The 25,255-nt window shown below is 39.7% G+C and overlaps 1 protein-coding gene and 1 long non-coding RNA gene across 2 annotated transcripts; one reads left to right on the plus strand and one right to left on the minus strand.

Moving 5' to 3' along the window:
• Window positions 1-1,339: 1,339 nt before the first annotated feature.
• Window positions 1,340-24,154, minus strand: LOC111472090. Its single transcript, XR_002715331.1, has 3 exons — window positions 24,144-24,154; window positions 19,273-19,278; window positions 1,340-1,567 (listed from the first exon to the last, which is right to left on the minus strand). It is a non-coding gene; the product is annotated as an uncharacterized LOC111472090 (long non-coding RNA).
• Window positions 22,458-23,397, plus strand: LOC111472087 (probable calcium-binding protein CML25). The gene has a single exon (XM_023117785.1). It carries the CDS (start codon window positions 22,731-22,733, stop codon window positions 23,307-23,309), a length of 579 nt encoding a protein of 192 aa, XP_022973553.1. The 5' UTR covers window positions 22,458-22,730; the 3' UTR covers window positions 23,310-23,397.
• Window positions 24,155-25,255: the final 1,101 nt, after the last annotated feature.

Raw genomic sequence — 25,255 nt, forward strand, 5'->3', positions numbered from 1 at the left:
CTTATCTTGATCTTTTTTGAGGTCCTTGGATTTTAAAACTTTGGTTTCCTTTAAGGGCCTTAGTACTATGGTTCTTAGTTCTTGGTCCTATGTTCTTGGTTCTTGTCCTTAGAACTAGAATCTTGATCCATGTTCTAGTCCTTGATCTTTCTCTTATTCTTGGTACTTTCTAGGTTCTTGTTCTATTCTTGACTCTTTCTCCAAGACACTCCCCTAGGATTTACGGCACTACCCATGCACCTGACAATCTGTGTCCAAGGCTTCATGCGTTCCAAGCGACACAGCCTTAACCTACATCCAAGGCTTCATGCATTCCAAGCGACGTAGTCTTAACCCGTATCTTAAGGCTTGCCCTTTGATACCATCAACTTAACATATGCTCAAGGCTTCATGCGTTCCAAGCGACATAGTCTAAAAACCTACATCCAAGGCTTCTTACGTTCCAAACGATGTAGTCTAATCCTGCATCAAGGGCTTGCCTTATGATACAGTCTGAATACCTATGCTCAAGGCTTCACGCATTCCAGGCAATGCAGTCAAAGTGTCACTACCCAAAAGAAAAAATAATCTCAAGTCGTGACTAACAATGACTATGATGTGTAGTGTGTATGCAAGAAATTCAAAGGAAAACATTATTTCAAAAAAAAAAAAAAAAAAGAATCATTTATTTCCTAAGGAAAGCATTTCAATACAAAGAGGACATATGTGACTAGCTATAAACAAGGAAAGAAACATGAAAGAAAAGTGTACTAATCAGTAATACCAGACTGACGCCCCGAGACACGCTCCCTCTGTGACAGTCCACATCGTTCAACGCGCCCTCTCTTGACCCATTGCCTCACGTACCTGAAAAAGAAAGGTATAGCAAGAATGAGTATAAAATTATACTCAGTAAGCCACCTACTTGTAGGCTCTTATCACATCCCAATTTTGACAAACTTCCATGATCTTATTCTTTGACTCTAGAAAATCTAATCCAGGTCTTAGCTCCTTGGGGCTTCTTTGGTACTTCAACCTATCATTTAAACCTTAAGAGTTCCATTACGCCAACCTATGTTTGACTGGTACTCAACGAGTAGCTACCTCGGCATGGCAATGAGACTACCTGGTGTCATATCGAGGAAGTGAGCTGCAACCCCCTAGTCCCATGATAATCCCAGGGCTACCTCCCCCATTCTCATCCAGCTAAATGGTCCGTTTCAACATGGGTATTCGTTTCCCATGCTAAAATAGCTTTAGAGCAGACGAGTCCTGATCAGGAACCCCCTGGTCTCCCACGAAGCATTAACACCAATCGCACACAATTAACCTAAGGGTTCTCTAGAGGTAGTTTGTTTACCGTGGTAGTTTCTTATGCTCCTAGGGGAAAGGTTGGGTCTATACTTAGTGTCTTGTTACTCTAACCATGAATCCCTAGACTTAATCATAAATGTGGGTCATGAAAATTAACTGAGTATGCACAATACTATCATCCAACATCATCATACATATTTCATGCAAAGTAAACATACAAGCTCAACAAGGCGATCACATCCATCAACTCCCGGAGCGCAGAGTTCACAAGTTCCTATCCTTCTTTCAGCATGAAATAAACATATACATAATAAACGGAAACTTGAAGCATAACAGCAATACTCAGGTAATTCTCATAATATTTCACACAATACATCTTACTTTTAATAATCAAATACCTACCTTCAATCACGGAAGGCTACCACCTAAGATAATCATACTAGCATGCATGCATTCCAAGCGACTTCTACAAGTATTTCTTTCTAAAGTTCTATGTGGTGACTTACTTGGATGATGTGTGCCCTTACGCAGCGTTTCCACACAATTGGCGTATCGAAAGGTAGTGATTTTTCCTCAATTAGGTCCTATTTCATATAAAATAGAGTTAGGATTGGAATCGGGAGGAAAATAGGAAAAATAGCAGTCGAACAGGATGAAAACGAGCTTACACGCGCTTCCATGCATCGGGACGAAATCACTCTCAAGTTCCACGTGCGAGTGTCACGCGCCCAAGATTTTCTGCAGCCGCGGGTCATCGGTTCGATTCGAGTGCAGTGGTTTGAGTGGACCACGGGTTGTGGCGGTTCATTTTGCCGCGTGGGTACCAAGTCAGCCGAGGGACGCGAGTCGGGTTGCGTGTCGCTGGAAGGCTAGAGCCGCGTCTTCCCAAGCAGCATTCGACACGTGTCCAGTGGTCGTCGGAGCACGTGGTCCTCTTGCCAGTTGACACGTGGCACGTCATCGGCTTATCTCTCTTCCTAGTAGAAAAATAAGGTTTTCGATTAGTTTTCCAACATTCTTCTCATTTTTTTATCTCTCGATTCTTAATCCAAACCGTAATGCCTTCTTCAAAAAAGTTTTAGATCATACTTCAACATACGTGCCAATATTTTTTTCTTGATTTGTACTTAATCATACGACAAGTTATGAGCGTCGAAAAGAAGTTCGATAACATCCTTACCATTCTTGGAAAGGTTCTCGGATCTCGACGTTTCGTCTGATTTCCTCACAAAATCAGTGGCGGACCTTCCCTAGATAAAGATAGTAAACTTTAACACTCTATTCCCAAACGAAGATCTTAGATCTGAAGAGTAACGTTCGAGATCTTACCTTGTGGATTTCTCTCGGATATTGACGAAAGAAGGAATCTCAACAACACGAGTTTTTCTTCTCTCCAAGAAAAACTCCAAAGTGTAAGTCTCAGTAGAGGATGAATTTCGTTGGTGATTCTACGGCAAGGACTCCAGCTATTTACTTTTCACTCTCAAGTTTTCTCTCAACCTTTTTTCTCACACTTTTCTCTTTTGCAGGTTCTCTGTGGATAATTCTCAAGACCCCTATAATGGGCTGAGGGGTAAAATGTCCATTTTGCCCCTTTGACTTTGACCGACTTTTTTTTTTTTTTTTTTTTGAGCATTACAAACTCTCCCATCCTTAGAAAATTTCGTCCCCGAAAGTTGGTATCTCTTGGAAGAGTTCGGGATAGGCTCTCCTTATATGATCTTCTTGTTCCCAGGTTGCCTCCTCGTTTCGATGGTTACCCCATGCGACTTTCACCAAGGGGATAACTTTATTGCGTAGTCACCTAGTTCTCAAGCTAGAATTCTACTAGGTCTTTCCTCATAGGACAGATCTTCAAGAAGAGGAAGGGTTTCGTGTTCAATCACATGAGTAGGGTTTGGGGTTTACTTTTAAAGCATAGACTGTGGAACACGTTATGAACTGCGACAAGGTTTGGTGGTAGAGCAATCATATAAGCCACGGCCTCAACTCTCTAAAATCTCGAAAGGGCCTATAAACCTTGGGCTTAACTTTCCCTTCTTTGCAAACCTCATCACCCCCTTTATAGAGGCTACCTTCAAGAACACATGGTCACCCACCTCGAACTCGAAGTCCCTTCTTCACAAATCTGCATAGATCTTCTATCGGCTCTGTGCAGTGAGGATTCTTTGCTTAATTTTCTGCACTGCTGCGTTGGTGACCTTAACAACTCTGGTCCTAGTAGTTGTTGCGTGCCTACTTCCCAAAATACCGGTGTTCGACACCTACGCCCATACAGTGCCTCAAAAGGGGTCATCTAGATGGTTGCTTGATAACTATTATTGTAAGCAAACTCTATCAGAGGTAGATGGTCGTCCCAGCACCCAGCGAAATGCATGACATAGGCTCGCAACATATCTTCTAAGATTTGGTTCAGTCTTTCAGTCTGTTCGTTTGTCTGAGGATGAAATGTTGTACTAAACCTTAGTTGAGTCCCCAATGCTTTTTGGAGGCTTTTCTAAAATTGAGAGGTGAACCTAGAGTCCTTATTAGATACTATAGACACCGGTACGCCATGCAGACGTACTATCTCTTTGATATACAGCTGAGCCCACTGATCCACACGATAAGAGGTTTTTCCTGGGATGAAGTGAGGCATTTTGGTAAGTCTATCAACAACTATCCAGATTACGTTGAAGCTCTGCTTGGTCTTGGGCAAACCCAAGATAAAATCCATGCAAACTGCTTCCATTTCCACTAATAGACCTTTAAGGATTGGAGCAGTCCTGCTGGGTGTCACGGTCCTATATTTTTTACCGTGCGGCGTCATGATCTTGACACGTTCACGACTAGCCTTAAGGGAAATTAAGCTCCATATATATTTTTCGCCCCGGCTTTGTGGATTCGTCGAACCTTAGGCGAGGTTTGTCTTCAACAATCGAACATCGCATGTGCGGAATCCAAGCTTGTTCAACCACACACGCCGCCTATGCGTGCATGTTCAATCGTCTGTGATACGTTCAACTTGCCTCTACACTAGGCCAAGTCATTCGGCTTGACCTTGGCTCACCTTGGCTCTGCTCGGGCCAAGGTCTCTCAATGCAACGTCGCTTCTCATCTTGCCATCTCAATCCCCATCGACAGGGTCCATATGTCTTGACGCTATCTTGAGTCTTGGGATGTCGTCGGCCATCATAACTCACTCGATCATGCCATCAAGAATGGGCCCGCGTGTCTTTCATCTCATCGGGACTTCCCGAACATCCATTCATCCATCCGGGTTCTATCGAGGCATTGACCTTCCCGTGCCTATGCCGAGTCATTTATAGTTACCGTACCGGATAGCGGGTGTATGTAGCAACCTCCAACACGCAGGCAAGGGCATAATACCGGCACACCCGTGTTGTTCGGTACTGTCCTTCAAAAACCCATTTCAAAGGAAGTCGCCCGAGACACTCGTCTCGACACGCTCGCCCACACTGTGACACACGTATGTGCCACAAAGTAGCTCACTTAGGCCACAGGGCTCAGGGGTGGTGGAGAGCTAACACCTGTTGGGTTTTATGTCCAACTCATAGTTTGTAAACAAAAAAAATATTCTATTTTCAATAAAGTTATTATTGTTGTTTATTCAGTAAAGATTGTTATTGAATAAAGTGAACTTTACGATCATTAATCTAAATTCAATAAACTAAGAATACTCTGGCTATAGTATGATTACTTGAACTATATGTAGAGGCATAAGAGTTGATCAAGTTCAAGTATATAGTCAAAATGATCTATAGATAAGGCTGAGTACCTTATTCTGGGGACACTATGGATGCGGCCCACTTTTGTATATGATATAAACAATGCGATCACTAAATTGTACATATGGAGACATATGAGTGGGGGCGTCCTATGCAATAAGTATTGCATAAGATCGGACCATGAAGAAAATCACTCTCACTTTATAATGTCGTTTACGGTTGAGACTGATTTTCTTTTCATTCGATGACCTAGGTAACTCGATCTTAATCCTGAGCTAACCATGAACTCCTCTTTATTTGGAATTATCCTTAGATTTGTATGGGTGAGAGTGGCTCAAGTTCTCCAATTCAATAGGCCTCCCATTTCAGGGATAAGACTGGGTAAATTGCTGGAGTCGTGGGGTGTAAGATGGAATTCACTGCTACCCACTTTTAAGAATAGAAGAGAGGTAGTTCTCTTAAGTACTGACTCTAGGTCTTGAACAAAGGGCCCCACCCTCTCATTGGCCTGAGAAGAATTCGGTTTACTGGTTGGACCACAAACCAATTGTTCATTAGAGGATCAGTGAGACATAAGAAACAAGAAGTAACTTCAGGGGTAAAATGGTAAATTGACCTAGCTCTAGTTACGAACAACCTGTGAAGGATCGACTTACTAATCATGATTATATCAAATGGACATAAATATATCTATAGTGAGGAGAGTGCAACTACTAGGCTATAGTGGAATGTCCTAGTAGTTAATGAATGTTGGTTAACAAGGTTAATGAGTTTAACCGGTTAATCTTGGATCGTTGGAGCCCATGATCTATAGGTCCATTAGGTCCCTCTGCTAGCTCATATCGGACTAAACCATAAAACAGTGTGACGAGTGAGTTCGAAGTGTTCAAATTCAAATTAGGGAGAATGCGCTACATATATACGATATATTTAACTGCACTTGTTTCATTTACGAATTAAACAAAAAGAGAGAATCTGAGATATTTAAATAAGATTTAAATATCTTAATCAAATATGTGTCGGAATTAATTGGGATAGGCACATGAATTAATATTAAATATTAATTAAATAGTTTAATTAATCATTTAATATTACTTTAATTTGAAATTAATAATTCAAATTGATTGTTGAATCAAAATGAAGAAAGTCAAAATGTTGACTTCGGAAAAATTCATGTTAGTGGAATTTTGAGGTGTCAAAATTTGGTTTAACCCAACTTGCATGCTTGCCAAATAAACCCCACAAATTTGAGTGGAGTTTTGAGTGTCAAAATTTGGTAATCATGCATGGCTCTATAAATAGAGTGATCATGGTACATGAAAGGTTGGCTTTTGTAAAAAAAACCTTGAGAAAAGCCTCTCACAAACTCTCTCTTCATATATACTAAATCCCTCCCAAGTTTAGTTACTCACTGGTTCCAATCCCGTTCTAAGGCCGGAGAATAGTGGAGAAGACACTGGTGGTGGTTCGAAACCGATTCGTGAAGAAAAAGAAACTTGAGCGACAAAAGGTTAGTATTGAAACTCATTGAGTTTTAATGCTATTGAACATGCTAGCTAATTCACTATAATTGATGTACTTAGAGTGCCTAAGATCCAAATTGCTTCCGCATGTGTTATATTAACACCATCAACACCTTGGTACCCCTATTGCACATTTTGAGCCATTTTCATTCTTCCAGGCGTAGACATGTTTTGGTGAGCGATCATACGGTGTCGTGCATTGTCCGTCCAGTGTTCGATTGACACCAAACTTGGCGAGCATTCATATTTCATATGGACGGAGTTAAATCTCGAACGCATGCTCAAATTCCTTCCGAAACCTCGACTTTTGAGGTTAAGGCCCGGGGCCCTACCTAGCCCTTCAACAAGCCTATTTTTGTCCTTCATGTCTATTATGATGTCTCTGTCTTATTTATGTCTCAACTTATCTTTAATGCCCACTTTGCGTGGTGGTGTGTTGAATGATGCATCGTCCTCCTCGATTGCATCGTGGCACTCTTCTATATTGGCTCGCATGTGACTGGATGGGCGTCTCTTGAGGGACGCCACTTTGCTTGTCATGGTGTGAGGGTCACTATCTACTCTCTTAATAGTATGGTTGTACACTAGGCACTGTCTCGGGGCCTTCACCTGCTGACAAGTCAAGCATCAACTTACGAAATTTGTTATATCTTTCTTCATCCCTGACCACCAATAACATTCCTTAAGATCTTGATACATCTTTGTACTTCCAGGGTGGAATGTGTAAGAAGTATCGTGAGCTTCCGTCATAATATCCTTTAGCATTTTCTTGTCACGGGGATCACATAGGTGGTTTTTCCATAGCATGCCCCCGTCTGAAGAGATAGAGTACTCTACTAGTCTTTCTGTCTCTGTCTAATTCCACACTTTTCCAAGGTGTTCATCAGACCTCTGAGCATCAATAATTCGTTTTCGCAAGGTGTGCTGCATGGTCATCTATGTTATTTGAGTAGTACCACCTCTAATTACAACATCGATTTCAGCCCTCTTCATCTCATCCTATATTCTTTCCTGCTTGGTGATCATCGCAGAAGTATGAATAGCCTTTTTGCTCAATGCGTCCGCCATGACATTGGCCTTACCTGGATGGTACAGGATCTTGATGTCATAATCCTTTAGTAGTTCTAACCATCCCCTATCTCATGTAAGCTCCTTTTGTGTAGATAGGTACTTGAGGCTCTTGTGATTAGTGAATACTTGGATTTTCTCTCCATACAGATAATGTCGCCATGTTTAAAGTGCAAACACAACTGCTGCTAACTCGAGGTCATGAGTGGGATAATTTTGTTCATAATCCTTCAGTTGTCTAGAAGCGTAAGCTATCGCCTTACCCTTCTGCATGAGCACGCACCCTATACCTTTTCCTGATGCGTCACTGTACACCACTAGATTCCCAGATCCATCTAGAACTATGAGGATTGATGTTGTCACCAACCTCCCCTTGAGTACCTAGAAGCTCTGTTCGTAAGCTGATGTCCACACAAATGGCTTGCCCTTCTTGGTTAACTGAGTTAGCGCTGAAGATATTTTGGAGAAATCCTGGACAAAAATTCTATAATATCCAGCTTGTTCTAGAAAACTCCGAACTTCAGTGATTGTGGTCGGTCTTGGCCACTTCATCACTACATCTATCTTAGCTGGGTCCACTGTGATTCCTTTCCTTGACACCACATGACCCGAAGACGCTACCTCAAATAGCCAAAACTCAAACTTGAAAAACTTTGCGTACAATCGCTGCGTTCTCAGTACGGTCAGAACTATCCTCAAATGCTCTTCATGCTCTGCTTCTGACTTAGAGTACACCAGGATGTCATCAATAAACACTATAACAAAAGTGTCTAAGAATTCCTTAAACACCCTGTTCATTAGTTTCATGAAGACGGCTGGTGCATTGGTAAGGCCAAAGGACATGACGAGAAATTCATAATGTCCATAGCGACTTCTAAAAGCTGTTTGGAATATATCTTCTTCTCTTACTCTCAATTGATGATATCCTGACCTCAAGTTAATTTTGGAGAATATCGTTGCTCCCTGCAATTGATCAAATAAGTCGTCGATTCTCGGGAGGGGGTACTTATTCTTTATGGTGACCTTATTCAATTCTCTATAGTTAATACATAGACGCAGGGATCCATCCTTCTTGACAAACAGAACAGGGGTTCCTAGGGCGATACACTGGGTCGTATTAAACCCTTATCCAATAGCTCCTATAACTGTTCCTTCAATTCCCTGAGTTCTGCAGGTGCCATTCTGTAGCGTGCCTTGGAGATCGACGCAATTCCTAGTTCTCGGTCGATCCCGAAGTCAACTTCCCTAACTGGGGGAAAACATGGCAAATCCTCAGGGAAACATCAATGAATTCCTTGACAATGTGTACTGACGAGACTGTCTGTTCATTTCCGCTATTTAGGATCACACTGGCTAAAAATCCGCTTGCACCACTGCGAATCATCTTTCTAGCCTTTAGTGTAGTTATGACACTTGGGGTTCTTTTGGAAGTGGCTCCCTTATATGTAAAACTATCCCCTGACGGGAGTCTGAGAGTAACTATTCGAGTTTCACAATCTATTAGAACGCCATTCACGCCTAGCCAATCCATACCCAAAATGACATCAAAGTCCTGCATACTTAATACTATTAAAGTAGCTTCTATAACACATCCCGACACTGTCACACTACCCCCCTTAGCTCTATGAGTGGCCATTAACAGCTCATGAGCAGGGGTGGACACCGATAGAATGATCTCTAAGGGTTCTTTTTCTAGGTGCGCAGAGTCAACGAATTCCTCAGACACAAACGAGTGTGTAGAACCCGAATCAAATAGTACAAAAGCCAAATGACCAAAAACGGGTAGTGTACCTGTAACAACTACGTCAGGTGTGTCGGCTTGCCTGCCTGTGGTTGAATGGGCTACAGCTCGCCCCTACTACTGTTGGGCACCCCGACTTGTTTGATTCTTTATTGCAGGTCGGTTAGTACTATGATCTCTCTTATGAGGACAGTTTGCTACAAAGTGTCCTATTTGGCCACAACTGTAGCATACATCAATTCCTTGTCGACATTCCCCTAAGTGAGGGCGTTGACACTTAGGGCATGGGTCCTTGTTCTGTGTTGGGGCTCTTTCGCAGTTGGCATTGCCACCATGGGGTGGTCTGCCAGTCTTGGGATTGTTCCGGTTTATCTGTTTTTCCTGAATTGCGATATGGGATTTTTGGGCTAACCCTGACTATAATTTATCAGTACGAGGTGCATCAATGAGGGCCATTTTTTTAGGGCTGTTGTGCAATCTGTGGATGCTTGAGAGGCCACGTAACCTCTAATGTTCTCCCTTAGGCTCGCGATAAAACGTTCAGACTTAAGCTCTTCAGTACTGACATATATAAGAGAGAACCTTGCCAATCTATTGAATTCCAGATCATAATCCTCCACAGATTGGTCACCCTGCTTGAGTTCATGGAACGCTGCCTGCAGCTTCATTCTAGTAGTGACCGGATAGTATTTGTGGAGGTAGGCCTCTTTAAACTGACACCAAGAAATAGACTCTCCAAGTGGTGCAATCATTTTTTTTAGCACCCTTCCACGAGAAATGAGCCTCTCCTTTCAACATATAAGTTCCGCAATGAACCTGATATTCCAGCGGACAGTTCATGTAAAAGAAGGCTGTTTCCATAGCCTCGAGCCAGTTTTCCGCTGCAACGGGATCTATTTTTCCACCTTCAAAGGAAGGTTGGTTTTGCCTTTAGAAGTCTTTCCGATAATGAGACTCCACAGTCATAGTCCCAGAGTCTCTAGTCCCTTGCAATGTTGTTTGTTGCATTGCTGCCTATTGCATTGTTGTTTGTTGCATTGTTGCATTGTTGCCTGTTATATTGCGTGTTGCATTATAGCCTAGTTAGTGACCAGTGTCTACATCATCTGAGTCATCTTAGCCTGATTTTCCATAGAAGTTAACATGAATGTCTGTAGTACGTCTGTAGTGAGGTTAGTTGTTGGCTAGTTAGGTGGAACCTCTACATTATTGATGGGCATCGATGGGACCGCCTCAGGAGAAGGAGCAGTAGAGTCAGCGTGGATAAGTCTTGAGTCATTGCTCTCTTATAACTCATTTCTGATCTTGGTGCTCGTGGTATAGGACACTCGAACCATTGGGGCATTTCATCAACCTCCTCTTGAGGTTCAGGTACGGGTTGCTCCGCCTCAGGTGATTGAACATTAGTATCTTGAGCGACTCTACTTCTTCCCCTTCTAGGTCTAGGCCCGAGATAGGTTTTACATCTCTTTGGTGCCATTTAGTTACCACATTAGAAAATTTGTGGTTACAATTCATTCAAGGCTCAACCTCTAGGAAATGTGTAGTATAACACAAGAAAACAGTCATGAAAAATTCTCTACTGAACAACTTAGCTCTTAATTTTGCAATTCAAATTCGTGAAATGTCTGGTCGTGAGCGGCACGTGATTGATGGGCACGTCATAAAGGATACGACTCTCTAACCTGAGTGTCTACAGAACCTTTGTCCTAGTGCTCTGATACCAAATTTGTCATGACCCAAAAAAAATAATCTCAAGTAGTGACTAACAATGACTATGACGTGTAGTGTGTATGCAAGAAATTCAAAGGAAAACATTATTTTAAAAAAAATGAATTGTTTATTTCGTAAGGAAAGTGTTTCAATACAAAGAGGACATATGTGACTAGGTATAGACAAGGAAAGAAACATGAAAGGCAAAGTGTACTAATCAGTAAGACCAGACTGACGCCCCGGGACACGCTCCCTCTGTGACAGTCCACATCGTTCAGCGCACCCTCTCTTGACCCATTGTCTCACATACCTGAAAAAGAAAGGTATAGCAAGAACGAGTATAAAATTATACTCAGTAAGCCACCTACTTGTAGGCTCTTATCGCATCCCAATTTGACAAACTTCCACGGACTTATTCTTTGACTCTTGAACATCTAATTCAGGTCTTAGCTCTTTGGGGCTTCTTTGGTACTTCAACCTATCCTTTAAACCTTAAGAGTTCCATTATGTCAACCTGTGTTTGACTGGTACTCTGCGAGTAGCTACCTCGGCATTGCTATGAGACTACTTGGTGTCATATCTAGGAAGTGAGCTGCAACCCCCCAGTCCCATGATAATCCCCCATTATTCGGGGAGGGCTACCTCCCCTATTCCCATCCAGCTAAATGGTCCGTTTCAACGTGGGTCTCCCATTTTCCATGCTAAAATGACTTTAGAGCATACGAGTCTTGATCAGGAACACCCTGGTCTCCCACGAAGCATTAACACCAATCGCACACAGTTAACCTAAGGGTTCTCTAGAGGTAGTTCGTTTATCATGGTAGTTTCTTATGCTCCTCGGGGAAAGGTTAAGTCTATACTTAGTGTTTGGTTACTCTAACCATGAATCCCTAGAATTAATCATAAATGTGGGTCATGAAAATTAACTGAGTATGCACATAACGATCATCCAACATCATCATACATATTTCATGCAAAGTAAAGATACAAGCTCAATGAGGCGATCACATCCATCAACTCCCAGAGCGCACAATTCACAAGTTCCCATCCTCCTTTCAGCATGAAATAAACATATATTACACACAAAACATAATAAGCGGAAACTTAGCATAACAACAATACTCAGGTAATTCTCATAATATTTCACACAATACATCTTACTTTTAATAACCAAATACCTACATTTAATCACAGAAGGCTACCATCTAAGGTAATCATACTAGCATGCATGCATTCCAAGTGACTCCTACAAGTATTTCTTCATAAAGTTCCGTGTGGTGGCTTACTTGGATGATGCGTGCTCTTATGCAGCGTTTCCACGCAATTGGCGTATCGAAAGGTAGTGATTTTTCCTCAATTAGGTCCTATTCATATAAAATAGAGTTAGGATTGGAGTCGGGTGGAAAATAGGGAAAACAGAAGTCAAATGGGACGAAAACGGGCTTACACGCGCTAGCCTCGGTCGGGACAGAATCATTCGCAGGTTCCACACACGACTGCCACGCGCCCAAGATTTTCTGCAGCCGTGGGTTGTCGGTTTGGTTCGGGTGGACCGCAGGTCGTGGTGGTTCGTTTTTTCGCGCGGGTATCGGTTCAGCCGAGGGACGCGGGTCAGGTTGCGTGGCTGGGTACACGTGTCGCTGGAAGGCTGGAGTTGCGTCTTTCCAGGTGGTGTTCGACGTGTATCTGGTGGTCGTTGGTGCACGCGGTCCTCTTGCCGGTTGACACATGGCGCGCCGTCGACTTCTCTCTCCTCCTAGCAGAAAAATAAGGTTTTCGATTAGTTTTCCGATGTTCTTCTCATTTTTCTATCTCTCGATTCTTAATCCAAAATGTAATGACTTCTTCAACAAAGTTTTAGATCATACTTTAACCTACGTGCCAATATTTTTTTCTTGATTTGTACTTAATCATACGACAAGTTATGATCATCGGAAAGAGGTTCGATAACATCCTCACCGTTCTTGGAAAGGTTCTCAGATCTCGACGTTTCATTCAATTTCCTCACAAAATCAGTGGCGGATCTTCCCTAGATGAAAATAGTAAACTTTAACACTCTATTCCCAAACGAAGATCTCAAATCTGAAGAGTAACGATCGAAATCTTACCTTGCAGATTTCTCTCGAATCTAGACGAAAGAAGGAATCTCAACAACACGAGTCTTTCTTCTCTCCAAGAAGAATTTCAGAGTGGAAGTCACAGTAGAGGATGAATTTCATTGGTGATTCTCCGACGAGGACTCCGGCGATTTACTTTTCTCTCTCAAGTTTTCTCTCAACCTTCTTTTTCACACTTTTCTCTTTTGCAGGTACTCCGTGGAGAATCCTCAAGACCCCTATAATGGGCTGAGGGGTAAAATGTCCATTTTTCCCCTTTGACTTTGACCGTTTTTTTTTTTTTTTTAGCATTACACTAAGTCATGAGTATGTTGTACCGTGAGAGTCTTAGGCGGTTCTTGATTCGTGGCTAAGATAACTTGCTCTCTACTTGTTTCATCGTGGCCCTAGACTACTCCCTGTGATAGGCCATAAAGGTCACGTGCTCAGTGCATTCATGAACATGAGATCCTGCAAATATTTTGGGTACTCATAACTTGGTGCAGGGCATTTCTTATAGGTGGGAAAAACTTGAGGCCAAACATGACATTCTGCAAAGGAAACATGGTGTAGGGCATCCCACCTCAAAGAGGAATTCTTGGGCCTCAGAAAGCACCATTTGGTGGGAGGTCACAGGTCCCTTTGGACATGATTAGAGTATTACCTAGCATTCTTGAGTTTCTAAGTTTGGGGACATTGGTCCCTCGTCTTTGAGTGGTACCTAGCATTCTTCTTACTTGGGTAGTTGTAAAGCTTATGTAGTGTTGTTCTTGGTTCTCAATCTTTTAAGTTTCTAAGGTCCATAATTCCTTAAGGCATAAGTTTTAACTTGCATTTGTAACCATATGAACCCATCTTAGCGTGAGTTGTTCTAAAAGGTGATAGATTCCTAATGAGTTCTTTAGAAGGTTCTAGAAGAGTCTTGATTCTTGTGGTGTTTCTTGGATCCTAACTTGGTTTAGGTTTCAAATTTGCTCCAATAAACTTGAAACCTCAAAAATATATTCATGTCATTCATAATAGACCTTATAAGAAGTAGCAAATTATTTTGAGCACGTATAGACCTTGAATGTTCATAAGTAGTTCTAAGGGCATTTTGGTCATTTTACTCTTAATTCTTGGTTTTGCTACTTAATGTCTTCCAATGACTTTCAAACTTAACCACATCATCAAAAATCATAAAATAAGATCTACTACAAAGTTTCATAACATTTGGAGGTCATCTAAGTCATGAACCATAGGTAGATATCCTTAGGGGCATTATGGTCATTTTGCACTGTTTCTTGGTTTACCTACTTATCCTTATCTAATGACCATCAAATTTCATATATAATCTCCATATGAATCTGCTCAGCATTAAAATTTCATGGGCAGCGGAGTTCATCTAGTGGGTTATTTTAACGTTATCTAAATCCCGAGCAACTTGATCGGTATAGGGCCTTAACTCACGCTTGATGATGTGTTTGCACATCTAATAGCATTTGAAGCTCGCCAACTACAATACCAGGCTGAATTTTAGTTAAATCCAAGATCTTCGACCAATTATGCTGGTCGTTGTGGTCAACCGAAGAACCGTGGGCATGGGGATCTTGGTCGTGGCTGTTATCGGGGTGGTGCACCCTCTCGTCCTGCTGGTGATCGTCGTTACCCTTCTATCCGTCCTTCCTGCCATATCTGCGGTAAAGTGGGGCATACTGCCATTCGCTGGTGGTATAGGATGGATGAGTCCTATCAAGATGAACCTTCTTCTACGGTACTGGCGGCTACTTCCTCCTACAAAATTAATCCAAATTGGTACAGTGATACAAGCACCACTAATCATATCACCAGTGACCTAGATCGTCTCGCTGTGCATGAACACTATCATGGAGGTGAACAAGTTCAAGTCGAAAATGGAGCAGGTTTGTGGATTTTGCATACTAGTCCTCTTGCTTTGTGTAATATTTTGCATGTGCCTGAAATTTCCGAACATCTTCTTCCCGTTCATAAATTTTTCCATGATAATGACGTATTCTTTGAATACCATCCTTGGCATTTTTATCTTAAGGATCGACGGTCGAGGAAAATTCTTCAAGATGGGAGGTGTGAGTCTGGTCTTTATCCTATCAAGCCATCTGATGTCGATGATCTCAAACACGCCTTAGTGAGCATATCTACTACTCACGCCAAATGGCATGCACGTCTTGGACATCCTTCATCTCAAGTAGTGAAGTCAATTTTCCGTCTCAATAATATTTTGTGTGCTAGTGAGTCACCTTTGTCAGTTTGTAATGCATGTCAGTTAGCATAAAGTCATCAATTACCATATACGAGTTCTTTTCATCGGTCATCGTCACCTTTGGAACTAATTTTTTCAGATGTTTGGGTTCCTGAACCTCTATCTGTTGGGGGCTTTAAATATTATATCAGCTTAATTGATGATTTTAGTAAATTTGATGCATGATCGTACAAAAGCTCCTCGTATACTTTTGCAATTACAAGCTCATGTTGAGCGCCTCCTAGATACTAAAATCAAGTGTGTCAGATTGGGGTGGGGAATATCAAAAAATTCATAACACATTCTTTCATTCCCTTGGAATTGCTCATCGTGTTTTGTGCCCTCACATGCATTAACAAAATGGATCTATTGAATGCAAGCACCGTCATATTGCTGAAACAGACCTAGCCCTTCTAGCTCATGTTGATGTGTCTATTAAATTTTGTAATGACGCATTTCTTACCGCCACATATCTCATCAATCGTCTTCCTACTCGTGTCATCGATAACAAATGCCCCTTAAAGCATCTTTTTCATACCCGCTAAATTACTCCTTATTAAAAGTTTTTAGGTGTGCTTGTTAACCTCATCTTCACCCTTATAACAAACCAAAGCTCTCTTTTTGATCCAAGGAATGTGTCTTTCTAGGCAACAGTTCTTTACATAAAGGGTATAAGTGTCTTGACACCAATTCTGGTCATATCTATATTTCTAGAGATGTCATATTTGATGAAAATATTTTTCCGTTCAAGAGGTAGCCCCACCTAGTTCTTCCCCAACCTTGCAACTAATGCACAATGGCCCTGATTTGCATACCTTGGATTTGGGTAACATAAGTACTAATTTGGAGAATGATTATATGCATATATTTGTGCTTACTAACTCTTTGGATGCAGAAAATCTGGTGCCCACATCAGGTTCGAGATTGTTCCGCCAATGATTGGGGCCTCGGATCCTCCACCAACAAATGATATTCCCGCATCACCTGGGCCTTGCTCGGATTCTCTAGGCTCCCCTCGCAACGGTCGGTACGATTGTCCCCTCAGCTGTGGATCCTGCACCTACTGTTCATCTGTATGGTACTCGATTGAAGCACAATATCAAGCAACCCAAGGTGCGTACAAATGGTACAGTAACATATTTTGTGGTTCGCTTCTGCCTGTGAACCTACTTCACATATTACTGCTATGGAGCATCCCCTCTAACGTCAGGCAATGAATGATGAATTTCAGGCACTTTTAAAAAATAAGACATGACACTTAGTTCCTCCTCATGCTGGTCTTAACGTTATTGATTGCAAATGGGTTTTCAAACTCAAGAAAAATTCAAATGTCTCTTTTGATCCCTACAAAACATGCCTGGTTGCTAAAGGGTTTAAACAACAATATGGCGTTGATTATGATGATACCTTCAGTCCAGTTGTTAAGCTCACTACCATTCGGCTCTTATTATCTCTTGTTGTTTCTCATGGTTGGGTTATTCGGTTGATTGGTATTCAGAATGCTTTTCTTCATAGCCTTCTTAATGAAGATGTTTATATTAAGCACCCACCTAGATTTGTAAATTCTCAACATCCTAGTTATCTCTACAAGTTGGATAAGTCGCTTTATGGCTTCAAACAAGCTTCGCGTGCCTGGTTTTCTTGTCTTAGCTCTAAACTATTAGAGATGGATTTTACACCTTCGAAGGTCGATGCCTCTCTTTTCATTTTTAACATGAAGAGCATTCAGATGTATATCCTCATCTATGTTGATGACATTATTATCATCAGCTCATCTTCTATGGCTACTGAGAAACTTCTTACACAGCTTCGGGATGATTTTGCCATCAATGATCTTGGCACTTTGAGTTATTTTCTTGGGATTGAGATCTACCATACTTCCAATAAACTTGTTCTAACACAGCATAAATACATTCAAGATTTATTGTCAGAACCAATATGCTCACCTCCAAAGGTATGCCCGCCTATGCTTCTTAGTGAGAAATTGATATTTGATGGTGGTGAAAAGCTCTCGCCTAAGGATACTACTAGTTATCGGAGTATCGTTGATGCTCTCCAATATTTGTCTCTGACACGTCTTGATATCTTCTTCTTTGTCAACAGAGTGTGCTAGTTCATGTTCTCTCTGACTTCTGTACATTAGGCGACGGTCAAATGAATTCTCCATTATCTACATGACACTATTGATATGAGCTTGTGTTTTAGAAATTCCAGCACTAATTTGCTTAGTGTCTTCTCGGATGCTGATTGGGTCGAGAATCACGATGACCGTTGAAGCACTGGAGGCTATGCGATCTTCTTTGGTGGCAATCTTATCTCCTCGAGTTCAAGGAAATAATTGAAAGTTTCTCGTTCTAGTATGGAGGCCGAACACAAGGTGGTTGCTGATGCCACTGTCGAATTAATCTGGATCCAAGTCCACTTGTGTGATCTCGGGATTTCGCAAGCGCGAGCGCCTGGCCTGTGGTGTGACAACATTAGTGGCACCTATATGTCCGCCAATCCAATCTTTCATGACGAACAAAGCAAGTTGAGTTAGATTATCACTTCTTTCGTGAACGAGTATCGACTCGTCAGCTTGATGTGCGGCTCATATCTTCTAAGGATCACCTCGTCAATGCTCATATCCATGATAAAGTCACTACCAGCTCCTTTGTTTAGTAGTTCGGGGCAATCTAAACTTAGTAGTAAATCCTCTAGATTCAGGGAGGTGTTAAAAGTAGAAGGTTATATCTATACATAGTAGTAGAATCTTTTATTTTTGGAGCTGCTTCTTCTTATTTCTTGGTCTTCTATTCTTGATCTACATCTCCTGATTTCCTAGTTTGTTACCGTGGATGAAGGCCTACACATGTAATCTTCATTGTTACACATTTCCTATATATATGTGAGGCCGCGACTCATAGAAGTCACAGCGTCATTCAACCTACACTTATGACCAAAGTGATCTCTAAATGGCATGAAATTTGATGAGGAGCCTTATGTTATAGTTTAAATGAATTATACAAACTTACAATGCTATTGAAATACGTTGAGGATTTAAACCAAGATTTGGGGTGGTAAATGACCAACCCTCTAAGAATTCTAAAATGTTTTCAAGATTCTAAAGAACCCCAAATGTTAAGAAACTTTTTATGGTACTCATTTATGACCTTAGAGTAAGTATGTTTGGAGTATGTGACTTAAAGGATAAAGTAATACATAAAGACTAATCAAGTCATAGTCTAGTTAAGGAAGAAAAAAAGTCACCTTGAAGAAAGTAGGAAAGTTTGAATTAAGGTTGCATGTTATATCTAAGGTATTCCAACATTAATATCAACACGAGTTGTTGATTTCAATAAAGAGTTTGAGACTCGAATCTGCTTGCAATTCTTTAAGTTATGGACAGGATAATTTAGCAGAGTTAAGGTAGATCGAGCTATAGACACATGAGCTACTAAGCCAAGACTTCACACTCCTTAGAATTTTGTTTTCCAGAGAGCACAGTAGCTCTAGTCATTAAGAGGAAAGAACTGACATATGTGGCAATATATTGAACATCAAGAGTTGATCTAGATAATGATTAAAAAGAAGAATAAAAACGTGCATTCATATTGAAACAAGGGTCTCCCTCAAGCATATGAACCAAGAAAGACAAGGTTAAAACCTTTTTCTTTGAGTTCGACATAGTTGTGTGAGTTAGGGTCATGTCCTTGGGCACTCTAATTCTCCTTAACATGATTTATAATAGTGTTCATATCAATTATAGGAGGTTAATCAAAGATAAAAAGCATAACAAGATGAGCCATTAAGCTAACTTGATATCTCTACATAGTGAGAGTTATACTAGTCTCTCCCATTATGAGAGTTATACCCGTCTCTCCCATTATGAGTCTTGGTTAAACAAAATTCCCATAGACAGGAAATGTTATAGAATTTGGTCTAGTGAACCATTTTAAACAAAGACTTATTCTAGTTGGTTTAGACTTGTTCTAAGATATAAAATTGTAAGTCCGACAATGTATACAGTTTGTTCAAATTTTTCGAGTTTGACTCAGTCAATTCATCCAAGCACAAATTGCACTTACAATGAGTCTTTGAAAATAGTTTCCAAAGTGAAGAAATTTTTTGGTCTCAGTCATAGTATAAAGATGTATTGGATAATATATGAAGGTTAGTAGAGTTTAATGATCTTATGAAGTGATAACTAGTTAAAGTAATAAGGCAACTCAAAATTTAGCATCCTACCTCATATTACCAAAGTACATGATATTGTTGTCTTGTCTTTAATTTATATTTTACATTAAATTATTGATGCACAATGAGTGAATCCCACATTGCTTAAGTTCTTCAAGGTGGTAGGTCAAGTGAAGAGTTGTAAAAGGATATGTCCAAACCACTAGTCAAGTGGAGAGTTGTAAAAGGATATGTCCAAACCACTAGTTAGCTGAGGAGTACCAAAAGGTTCAAAAGCTTGAGAGGTGATGTCATGGAATTCTTTCTAGATTTACCTAAGATAAAAAAAAGTGACATCACCATTTGAGTAGTGGTGGGTTGTTGCATTCAAAAGCTTACACATGTTACTTCAAATAAATTCTTAACCCTATGCGGAATAGACAGATTATGTGATGTCAATATTAGTGGTAGCAATACCACAATTTTATAAGCAGTTGGGACTTTAAGTTAGATCTTATGAAAACTGTTTATAACCACATATATTAGACAATTATTGGTGTGATACTGTTTGAAACTTGATATTGAAACAATGAATGCCCCAGTGTGCTGGGACGAGGTAGGAAAATATGAATTATTGGGACGAGAGTTACTACAAGTCACCTACAAGGCCCAAAATATCAAGACATAAATGTGTACAACTTAGAGTAGATAGAAAATTTACGGTAATGTGAGAGGTAGAAACTTGGAGTTTGAGGTAGGCAATAAGATATTCTTGAAGGTGTTCTTGATAAAAGACATCTTAAGGGTCAGACAAAAGGGGAAGTATCGTTCATGCTTCATCAGACCCTTCGACATTTTAGATCAGATCGCATCAGTAACATACAAATTAGTTCTACCACCATCCCTTTTCGTGGTTCATATTGTATTCCACGTATCCATGCTTTGCAAATACTTGAATGGTCCAACTCACGTCATAGATTATGAGTCCTTACAGATAGAAAATGACATGAGTTACGAGAAAAGACTAATAAGAATTTTAGCTTAAGAAGTGAAGGTCTTGTGTAATAAAAAAATGATCTCTGCAAAACTATCCATGTGAGAGAAAAAGAAAGAGATAGTGGGAGAAATACCCCCGAGGAATTCCAAGAATAATACACTTTTGAAAATGAAAGTTTTTTTTAGATGTGTATGATGTAATAACGAAAATTAAAAGTTAAAAAATTAAAATTATCCTACCGCGCTTAAATGGAGAAAGTGAAGAGTTTGACTCCATTATTAAAGGGAGGTCCATTTGTTTTCTAAGTAACAACAATTGGCTTACTTTCATCCCAAGACTGACATTTCGGCTCATCTGGCTTCAGTCTGATATGTTTGGACTCTTTCTTATTAGTTTCAACTCTTCACAAGCATTTTAGGCTAGTATGACTACTTTTTACTAGTTTAAATTATTTGGAGTCAAGTTTAAATCATACGTGGTTATGTTATGCTATATGATATACCAAATAATATGGTATAAACGAAATGTCATATTATGTTACACTAAGATATGTTATGTTATGAGATGTCATGATGTACTATAATATGTTATGTTAAGTCTTGATATACTATGATATGCCATGATGTATTATGATATTTTATGTTTGGCCATGATATGCAATGACATGTCATGATATATTTTGAAATAAGAAAATCTATGATGCACAACCTCCTTTTGCCATGACTTGGAAGCTATGTTACGTATGGAATGATGTATAAGAGTTATGTATGCATAATTATGTTATGAAGAACGGAAGTTGTCTTTTATTATTCCATGATGGAAAGATGTTGACCTCATGTATAATTGTATGTTCACTTGTATCGGGATACTTCTTCATTATGATGAATACATACGCTTACACTTTGAGATTGAAATGACCATCATGTTTATCATGATACTACAACGGTCATTATTCCCCTCCGGTGTCCGGCAACAGCCCATTAGTGAGTGCTACTCCAGCCAGCAAGCCTAGGGGGTGTGCAAACTCACCTGGTGGGCTCATATTTGCACGTGTGGGTCGTGTGTAGAGAAGTACTACACATCTAAATTAGTCCGAATTGAAAAAACTGCCTAAGAGAATGAAATGATGTTTTAAATGTTAGGTCCCCCATGTTGCATGTAATTGCATTCTGAACCCCAACAATGGTATTTCTTAAAATACTCAAATCTTGTGTTATTCTTACATTTCAGGTAAAGGTAAGGTATCCACGTAGGGTGATAGAGGAGTTGCATTGATAACCCTAGAACTTGTTTAGGGCAGTTGTACTTCATTTATCTCCTCGCCCTTAAGTTAGATCATGACATTATTTTACTGTTTTCTCTATTTTGTTTTCTAGTTTTCTTTATACATGATTTATTCTCATTTTCATATGTTTTGGATCTATTTAAGGATTTAATTTTAACATGTAAGTCCATGACATCATTCATGAACTATTTAAAATGAATGTTTTTCACATACAAAAAAAAGTCACATCCTGCATATGGTATACAACTCCATTTCAGTAGAAAAAGAAAGTCATTACAAACTAGGTAGTATATAAATAAGTTTGTTAAATTATCACGTGTACTAATAATTGGGTACGTCAATAATAGAATTTCTATTAAAAAAAAAAAATCATTGATGTATAGCTTACCTATTAAGAAAGTTGTGGAATATATATCTAAGATACTTGGGTATATCAATCGTATATAGATGAAGTGTATGAATGATGTAAATATATATCCTATCTAGTTATATCAATAATAGATGAAATGATATGAATAGTAGATTAAATGAATATCCAATAATACATTTAACTTGTTATTTATTATTATGTTATTTGGTTATTATTGGTAGATTTGTAATGCGAGGGTTCCATTATTATTCACGAACATGCTTAGGATGACCAGATTCAATTTTTCACGTGCTGAATTTGAAGCCCAATCCCTTTCCCCCCTCTAAATTTGGAACATCAAATTCCATGGAATTTCAATCTCCAATTCTGTTTCTTCCAAATCCCGCTCCCAATTCTTCTCTAATTCCTCCCCCAATTCCTCTCCGATTCTAGTTCAGGCACAGCACAGAAGGCCAATCGAATAGAATCGAATCGAATCGAATCAAATCTCTGTGATCTGCAATCATGGGATTCAAATCTCTCTTCTCCCTAAAGATCAAGAAATCCGATGCTTCCACCGACTCACCGCTTCGATCTACGGCGGTCCCCGTTCTCGGATCTCGAACGCCGTCTTTCAATTCGAATTCTCGAGAGCAACTCGCGGAGCTCCAGCAAGTATTCAAGAAATTCGATGTCAACGGCGACGGCAAGATCTGCTCCTCTGAACTCGGATCCATTATGCGGAGCCTCGGCCAGCCGGCCACCGAGGAGGAGCTTCAGAGCATGATCGAGGAGGTGGATGCTGACGGCGACGGCTACATCGACCTCCACGAGTTCATCGAGCTCAACATCAAGGACGTCGATTCCGACGAGGTGCTCGCGAATCTGAAGGACGCGTTCTCTGTTTACGACATCGACGGAAACGGATCCATTACGGCGGAGGAATTGCACGAGGTTTTGAAGAGCTTGGGCGACGAATGCTCCTTGGCGGATTGCCGGAAGATGATCACCGGCGTCGACAAAAACGGCGACGGAATGATTAGTTTCGATGAATTCAAAGTGATGATGATGATGAGCGGTTCTCGATCCGGCTTCAGTGTTTAATTAATTACCATTCATAATTATTCGAGTAAATTAGGTATGTTGCTAACATTTTCCGTTGCTTTATTATATAATTAGGAATTATTTGCTTCTAATTGATTCTTCTTAATAGCATTAATTATGAATTAATAGAAAATTTTCAATGCCATTAATGGGGTTGTTTGTTAGGAAGGAACACCTATCATCTCCATTTAGAGTTCTCAAATTAGGTTTTTATTTTGGAAAAATTGTATCAAAATCATCCCAATTAAGTTAATTTCTAATCAATTTCTCATATTTATTGAAACAACCTCTAAACCAAACTATAAATTTTCTTCCATGTCATTTTTATCCTTACTTTTTTTCAAAAAAATTTAATATCACAAATACATTTAAAGAACCATTATGCAAATTGAGAGAGAATCTATATGTAATCGGTTTTATGACATAAATCTCTACACACAACCAATCACATGTAATGTATAGTTCCGAGATCTATAACTAAATCTCCATACACAATCATTAACATGCAATGTGCATCAGTGAGATCTGACAGTGATTAGTTCCTTATTAACCAAATGTGTTTGCCATTAGATTATGCCAAGTGATTAGATCATAACATAAGACATGAATGTACAATCATCACATAAATCACATTCCACACAAACCATCCTAACTTATGGATACACACCTAACCTAGTTCTAAAATCATTCAAACTATATGTTTTCCATTGATTTTTTTGGTCTTTTTTTTGTATTTATTGTTACAAATCTTCGAGAGCTTTTGTCCTCTAAAACTCGAGGGTAGTTGGTCCTCATGGTTTCCTCTTGTTTTTATGTTACTTGGTTTCTCACCACTCCTTAAATAGGGTCACCTAAGGACCACATAAGATTTTTACTTCTCCTAGCGGTTTTCATCCAAGATAAAATCAATTATGCAAAATGGAGATGAAATATGTATGTCCATGTCATAGTCCTTCAGTAAGTGATATTGTATGTTCACGTCCTGATCTACTAAGATACTAAGATGAGGCCACTTGATTTAAATTTTAGGTAGGTGGGCCAACTGCAACCCGACCTTTTGAAACTATATGATTAAAAAATATCTATTGTTCAAATCAAGTATAGTTTACTTGCCTATAGCATTGTCAAGACTTTCTTGAGGTGCATCTCATTCTCTTCATCTGTCCTGGAGTAAGCCAACATATCATATATGAATACGATCATGAACGGTGTCAAAAAAACTCTTTAATTTCATAGTTAATAACCCTATGAAGATTGCGGGTACATTTTTCAAACCAAAAGACATTATTGAAACTTGTAATGTACATATTGAGACCTAAAATTCAGTTTGGAAATATTTTGTTCTCTAATTCTTAATTGAGGTATTCCATCCTCAAATCAATCTTGAAGAACATGTTGACTCTTTACCATTGGTAAAACAAGTGCATGGACCTATCTTTCTTCTTCACAAATAAGATTAATGTAGCCTAAAGTGAGATATCGAGAGGTATAAAATCTTCCAGTGGTCTTGTAATTCCAATTTTATCTCCCTCAATTCTACTTATTCCTACTTTTTGCTCAATACTAAAATCTACTTTTCATATGAGATACTTTTGGTAGGTCCTTGAAAAACACATCTAGGAACTCAATTAGCATGGAAGGAACAGAAATCTCAATCCCTTTTGGCATCAGCTACACTAGTCAGAAAGCCTCATGCTTCCTAACTGATTAACTTTCGAACTTTTAGTGGGACACCAGATGTGATAGAAGCTAACTCGTGATAGAAGTTTGAAGACCACCTCCGTATGAAAACAATCAATACTGACAAAATTCTACCAACGTATCCATGTCGCAAATGATATCAAATCATTCATGACTACGATAATTAGTGTAACGATCTGACTTCTAAAGTTAATCTACATGTAAAGAAGTGAAAAACAAATATATCATTTTTCCTGACAAATGAG

Source organism: Cucurbita maxima, unplaced genomic scaffold (genome assembly GCF_002738345.1).
Source record: "Cucurbita maxima cultivar Rimu unplaced genomic scaffold, Cmax_1.0 Cma_Scf00064, whole genome shotgun sequence".
Lineage (NCBI taxonomy): Eukaryota > Viridiplantae > Streptophyta > Magnoliopsida > Cucurbitales > Cucurbitaceae > Cucurbita > Cucurbita maxima.

Excerpts from the sequence above, each read along its gene's own strand:
- LOC111472087 (XM_023117785.1), top strand. The coding sequence starts at position 22,731 with ATGGGATTCAAATCTCTCTTCTCCCTAAAGATCAAGAAATCCGATGCT.